We start from the raw sequence: 6,279 nt of genomic DNA on the forward strand, positions 1-6,279 counted from the left end.
GAACATTTATACATTTGTGTGTTGCAAAAGCAGAAGTCTATCTTCTTTAAATAAAGAATCACCTTTATTTATGCTTTAATTTCTTTAAAACAATCTGGTGACCTGCATTATTTCTGTGATTACATGATTAGTAATATTGCGAGAGGTTTCCTCACACGTATAAAAACTCTTTAGATGTCTTTGTGACAAACACAACATCTTCACTTAAAAGACTTTTTTTAAATGTATGGCCGATCCTTTTTCTTCTGACAAACTTACATTTCATATTAATTACCTGAGGCGTTTAACAACCACATATAGGGAATGCATGTTAATTAAATGTTCGAGAAAGCTAATATTGGTGTAATCTCTGAGAGGTCTCACCCCCAGATGCAAAACTATGCGTTGGGATAATCCAGACATAGCTTTACTAAAAGAAAATATTATGGAAGTCATTTTCAAACTGTGCGTAGGCTATGCTTCAACATGTAATTATACAATATTTTATATATTAATATCATGGTTCCATGTTGTTTGTTTGTTTGTTTGTCTGTTTGTTATTAACTAATACCTTTATCTTTTAACTAACACTTCAACATCCAGAACAAAATTAAAGAGATGTATGAGCTAAGGATGTTCTCTGACCCCAAATAAACGGATAATGGAATGTTCACAATCTACAATATACAGTTAGATATTCTCCTACTTAGTATGTGTAATAGTTGTGCTTAATTCTTTGGGTGTATTTTTACACACCCTATGGACTAACTTTAAAACATAATCTTTATACACGAATCACACATGTCCTTATAATCCATGTAAGATTCAAAAGACCAAATCACTAAGAAAAGAGCCGTTTATAATAAATACACAAAAGTTTTCCAAATGATGGATTTATTACTCCGCTAGATTTAGTCATCTTGTTCAGATAGCACAACGCTGTTTCACATGTTGTATGTTGGACTGTATGTGTTTTAGGTGAAGACGTTTCTTTGAGAGCTGAAATAAATGACAATTAAGAATTTAAGTGATAGTCTTTCTGTCTGACTAAATTGATACTTCATTTAGTGCAACTTTCCCTCTATCTACGAATTACACAAAGTGCATGCTGTTTTACACTTAAAGGTCCCATGACATGCTACTTTTTGTAGGCTTTAATATAGACCTTAGTGGTCCCTAGTACTGTATCTGAAATCTCTTTCCAAAAATTCAGCCTCGGTGCAGAATTATAGCCACTACAAACCAGTCCCAGAATGAGCTTCCTTCAGACAGGCCGTTTCGGTGTCTGTAGCTTTAAATGATAATGAGGAGGAGAGAGGTGGAGGGTGGGCGTGGCCTTGACCATCTTGCGCAACGATACCACGCATGTTTGTTTATGTTGGATATATTGCAATGGCACGAAGACACGCAGTCGTTCAAGCATTTCAGTTTGACCCAGAATCTGATCCAGATGGAGAAGCTGCAACTCAGCAGCTCCAGCAGGACGTTTCCGAATGGTAAGTTTAAAATATTATGTTTGGATACGGTACTTTATTCGGATGGTTTACAGTTATCATCATGTAGCTAACGCGAACCTACTGTTGCCTTTTCATGAGAGATCTGTAACGTCTGTCATTTATCTTATTACAATTACATCAAGCTCTGCGATCTTGAAATGCGGATATCGCGCGCGCCATATTACCAACAGGAAAACGGTTATCCAAATAACAAAGACGTGTACAACACTCGCGTTACAGTGTGTGTATTCACACACATAAACTGCATAGCTCATGTGACAGCCACATTCTACGTGTAACAAGCTAGGTAACCATAAACAGTAAAGCAACACACTTATATATCATTAGTTGACTTACTTGTCCGAGGTGTGTAGCTGAGCCAAAGAGATTGATCCAGACTTTAGTTTCAGACGTTCAGCAAGCCCAGCTTTGTATTGACCCTTCAGTGTTCATTTGTACATCCAATTATTGAGCAATTATTATGCTTTGCTCGCTCAAAAGCCATTATGTCTCTCGTGGACAAACTAAAATCGCGCGTGCGCGTTCCTGTTTCCTAGCTCGTTTTCTCATGGGCGAGAAATATCCTCTGGGCGGGCAAAGCAGAGAAAGGGGAGGTAACATTTCCTCCTTGTAACGTCATAAAGAGGGGATTCAAGATCAGCCTGATTGAGCCTCCATTTTCTCAAAGGCAGAGAAAGATAGGAAAAGCTCGATTTATACCGATTGAAATTTCTAGAAACTTGGGGACCATATACAGGCTAGGGGAACTCATATTAATGTTAAAAAACCTCAGAAATTGAAAATTTCATGTCATGGGACCTTTAAACTATTACAACAGAATCACATCTAACTATTGCACTGAGAGAGGCATATTCATCCAAGCTCGAGGCTGTTAAAGTTCCACACTTTGGTAAAACCTAAATTCTAGAGGTCAATTGGGTTAAAAGTAAATGCATCATCATGAGGCATTTTAAAACAAATACAGAAAAGCCACTATAGTGACCAGTTTTAGCGTGTGAATTGACATTTTACATATTACGCTGTTTACATCTTGTTTTTGTACAGTTTTTGTTCATATAGGAATGTATGAAAAACATGAACAAATATTGCATAAAGATAATTAAATGATGGTCCTTCAAGTATGAGAGTGACTAAACAAATCATATTTATTTTAGAACATCTTTCTGCTATGTCTACGAAACATTGACGTGAAAGATGAGTATTACACTTCAAACTCGTCTAACTATTACACTTATTTTGTTATTATTACACGGTTATTTTGTGTGTGTGTCACTAAACAACATGGTTAAGCTAATTAATTATAGTTGATGCGTGGTATTTTTACGTGAAAGGAGGAAAAGGAATATTTAACATGTAAAAAGAAAAATATTTTAACCTATCGTCAATTTCAATTGTTAGATAAATCATCTAACAATCAACAGTTATATGTGAAACAATTAGAGTTGGTGTAAATTTGTCATCCATTAGAGCAGGATTCTTGTTTATATTGAACATTGTTATTCTACCGCATGTTTAACAGCCCTATATTGTTGTCGGCCTCATCAAAGTTCAGACAGTTTTCACCGGAGCATACCGACTCTGAAACATTTCTTCTGAAACACCCTGTTTTGAAATTGTTTAACAATTTTTATCATCACTAGCGTAACACTTATCATATGTGATTGTATTGTTTTGTATGGGTATGTCGGGTGTGATTGTAATGTTTTGTATGGCGTTTTCTTTACACTTTCCCCCGGATATCTGTTTCCTACAGTTAGCTGTGATGTTAGTGAACTCTAGGTCTTCTCTTTGTTCATATACGACAGTATTCACATGAATTGACTTGATTTGATAAAATTATGGTTTAAACCATCATCTTCACGTGAGACATTTACATTATATTATTATACCGTCCTAGTTTTTAAATAGCGCTAAAATGTATATTTTACATTTTAACCCTTTATGCGGATATAGAATGTCGTACAAGGTTCTCTGACATATCTTATCGTGTAAAACATCTATGTAGATCTATGTTTTTAAAAATACCGCGAAACAAAGGACACATCTTTCTATAAGCGACCCTCAAAATCTGTGCATACAACAAAACACATGGGTATGTGTACAATGATTTGTCAGAAAATTACTTTTGTTTGAAGAAAAACTTAAATCAGCTGGTGCTTGATAACTATTGAAGCTATTAAACACCCATGAATTCGGTAATGCGATATTGATATCACGTTTTCATTTTAACTCAATACATTTGAATGTGCTAAAGGTCTATGAACTTTAACATCTTAATAGTTGGTAAAATTAACTTAAAGCCTAGGCAAAATGAAATACATCCTAACTACTTTCTACATGCTTGTTACAGATCTTATGACGTACAATTCACCCATGCATACTGTAGGCTATGTTTTAAAAATATATGTATATTTTTATATATAAAATTTTGGTGTAATTATAGACATCTCTCCGGTGGCATATGCATAACTTCTCCATGACGCTACTTCTGATTCAATGTGGCATTATATGTAATCCTATAGGCCTACAGCAGTTTACATTTACATTACATTTACATTTATTCATTTAGCTGACGCCTTTATACAAAGCGACTTACAATTGCTATATATGTCAGAGGTCGCACGCCTCTGGAGCAACTAGGGGTTAAGTGTCTTGCTCAGGGACACATTGGTGTCTCACAGTGGATTCGAACCCGGGTCTCTCACACCAAAGGCATGTGTCTTATCCATTGCGCCACCACCACCCCTATGTTTACGGCGTCATGATGACAACCCCTCCAGCGGGGCGGAGTGAGCTGTTGTCCTGATAAATATTTCAGGACTTCGCACACAACCCGGACAAAACCTCCTGTCGTCCTCACACCCTGCCTTTTCTCCCGTTTCGCAACGTAGCCATCCTACAGCCCCTGCAACACCCGTAACATCGACCACCACGGCATCCGTTTCAGACCAAATGGAGGAGCTGGTGGGTTACTTAAACCTGGATATGTCTCACCAGGATATGTCTCACCAGCGACCTCCGGCTTGTCACAGTCCTGACATGCGTCGGGAACAGGAACGCCTTGACACCTTTCAGAATTGGACTCTTGCACCAATAAGTCCAGCCGAGCTTGCCAAAAGTGGTTTCTACTACCTTGGCCAGGGCGACAGAGTGGCTTGCTTCAGTTGTGGAGGCCAGCTTAGCAACTGGGAACCGGGAGATCGGGCAGTATCAGAGCACCAGAGGCATTACCCCAACTGCCGCTTTGTTCGAGGTGACCGTGCAGATAATGTACCTTTATCTGGCGGCGACCTTTCCAATGTATCTAACTCGGCAATGCAACAGTGTGAAGAAAGGTTGCTCACATTTGTCTACTGGCCCTCAAGAATAACTGTTCGACCAGACCAATTGGCTAAGGGTGGTTTTTACTATGTTGGTCGTCGTGATGACGTGAAGTGCTTTTGTTGTGATGGTGGACTCAGATGTTGGGAGTCTGGTGATGATCCATGGGTAGAGCATGCCAAGTGGTTTCCAAGATGTGAATACCTGTTGCAAGAAAAGGGCCAAGAGTTTGTTCATCAGATTCAAGCAAGATTTCCAAGACTATTTGAACAGCTATTGACTAATGGAGACAGTAACTCGAGAGAATTTGTTGATCCAGCTGTTGTACACCTGGATCCTGGAGAAGACCGTTCAGAAGATGCAGTGATGATGAACAATCCTGTGGTGAAGTCTGCTTTAGAGATGGGATTTGAGCGTGGCCTGGTGATGCAAACCGTGCAGAGCAAAATTCTCGCAAGTGGAGAAAATGACAAAACCGTTCAAGAGTTGGTGTCTGATTTACTAAGTGCAGAAGATGAGAAGAGAGAGGAGGAGCGAGAGCTTCTTGCTGAGGAAATGGCATCAGATGGTTTTACTTTTCTTAAGAAACATCATCATGTCATCTCACAGCAGCTAAAAAGCGTGCAGAGCTTAATGGACCATCTTCTAGAGGAGAACGTCATCTCACAGAAAGAGTATGACATTATTCGTAACTGCACTACAGTCAAGCAGCAGACAGGGCAGCTCATTGAGTTAGTCCTGTCGAAAGGAAATGCAGCAGCAGAGGTCTTCCGCAACTGGATCAAGAAGAATGATGTCTGCCTGCTGAGAAAACTGATGACCCAGACAAATGAAGCTGCATCACCCAGTCAAGATCTTTCAGACTTGCCTATGGAGGAACAGTTAAGAAGACTTCAAGAGGAGCGCACATGCAAAGTTTGCATGGATAAGGAAGTGAACATTGTCTTCATGCCCTGTGGTCACCTAGTTGTGTGCAAAGAATGTGCGCCTTCTCTGCGCAAGTGCCCGATATGTAGAGGATTGGTCAAAGGCGCTGTACGTACTTTCCTATCATAAAGTGAAGATATTTATCATCCAAGTAACAACAGTTTTTGGATGTGCAAATTTACACCAACTCTAATTGTTTCACATATAACTGTTGATTGTTAGATGATTTATCTAACAATTGAAATTGACGATAGGTTAAAATATTTTTCTTTTTACATGTTAAATATTCCTTTTCCTCCTTTCACGTAAAAATACCACGCATCAACTATAATTAATTAGCTTAACCATGTTGTTTAGTGACACACACACAAAATAACCGTGTAATAATAACAAAATAAGTGTAATAGTTAGACGAGTTTGAAGTGTAATACTCATCTTTCACGTCAATGTTTCGTAGACATAGCAGAAAGATGTTCTAAAATAAATATGATTTGTTTAGTCACTCTCATACTTGAAGGACCGTCATTTAATTATC

General features: G+C 38.4%; 1 protein-coding gene across 1 annotated transcript; it reads left to right on the forward strand.

Annotated features, from left to right (window-relative positions):
• The first annotated feature begins 4,258 nt into the window (after nt 1–4,258).
• On the forward strand, nt 4,259–5,896 carry LOC309487430 (baculoviral IAP repeat-containing protein 2-like). Its single transcript, XM_082155082.1, has one exon. The coding sequence runs from the start codon at nt 4,449–4,451 to the stop codon at nt 5,871–5,873; it is 1,425 nt and encodes a 474-aa protein (XP_082011208.1). The 5' UTR covers nt 4,259–4,448; the 3' UTR covers nt 5,874–5,896.
• The last annotated feature ends 383 nt before the right edge of the window (nt 5,897–6,279 follow it).

The sequence above is a fragment of the Leuciscus leuciscus genome (assembly GCF_965113295.1).
Source record: "Leuciscus leuciscus genome assembly, chromosome: 23".
Classification (NCBI taxonomy): Eukaryota; Metazoa; Chordata; class Actinopteri; order Cypriniformes; family Leuciscidae; genus Leuciscus; species Leuciscus leuciscus.

Excerpts from the sequence above, each read along its gene's own strand:
- LOC309487430 (XM_082155082.1), top strand. The coding sequence starts at position 4,449 with ATGGAGGAGCTGGTGGGTTACTTAAACCTGGATATGTCTCACCAGGAT.